The following is a 547-nucleotide window of genomic DNA, read 5'->3' as shown; positions in this document are numbered from 1 at the left end:
CTCTCACTCTGACTTTATATCTCTTTATTCTCCAAATCCCTTGAAATGAACCACAATTGAACAACTCTGAACACCAGATTCCAAAAGCTGAACTTACTACTGAGAGCGATGCCAATTTTGTTGCATGGGCCTTTGCCAGTCACGCACTTGACGTAGAACTCAACATTGGACCGACTTTTCAAGTTTTCCTTCAAAGCGGGCACGGTGAACTCCTCCAGGGTCTTGCGCGCTTCCAGTAACTTCTTGGTATGTTCAGATTCCTGGCCAGAACACAGGGAAACCGACAGCAGGCTTACCAACACGAAGGCGAAGGCGGACGGATGCATTTTCTACGGGAAGAAAATGGGGGTTGGTTATAATTCTCTTTTAAAGGTAGGACTAAAAAAAAATGGGTTCGGTTGACAGACGAGCGTGGAAGATGCCACACACTCACACAGATCAGACACGAAAAGACTGTAGAAAGCGTAAACAAATCGATTACATAGGTCTTTTCGTTATTTGGATTCTACAGGATTTTGTCCAGCATGAATCCTTCGCATGCTTGAAA

General features: G+C 44.4%; 1 protein-coding gene across 1 annotated transcript in view; it reads right to left on the bottom strand.

Moving 5' to 3' along the window:
- LOC119594479 overlaps nucleotides 1–547 on the bottom strand; it is a 2219-nt gene that overhangs the window by 862 nt on the left and 810 nt on the right. The window contains exon 2 of the mRNA XM_037943515.1: nucleotides 98–329. Coding sequence (XP_037799443.1) covers nucleotides 98–329 — 232 coding nt within the window. The remainder of the gene's footprint in view (nucleotides 1–97; nucleotides 330–547) is intronic.

This window comes from Penaeus monodon, chromosome 34 (assembly GCF_015228065.2).
Source record: "Penaeus monodon isolate SGIC_2016 chromosome 34, NSTDA_Pmon_1, whole genome shotgun sequence".
Lineage (NCBI taxonomy): Eukaryota > Metazoa > Arthropoda > Malacostraca > Decapoda > Penaeidae > Penaeus > Penaeus monodon.
This window is presented reverse-complemented; position numbering and strand designations above follow the sequence as displayed.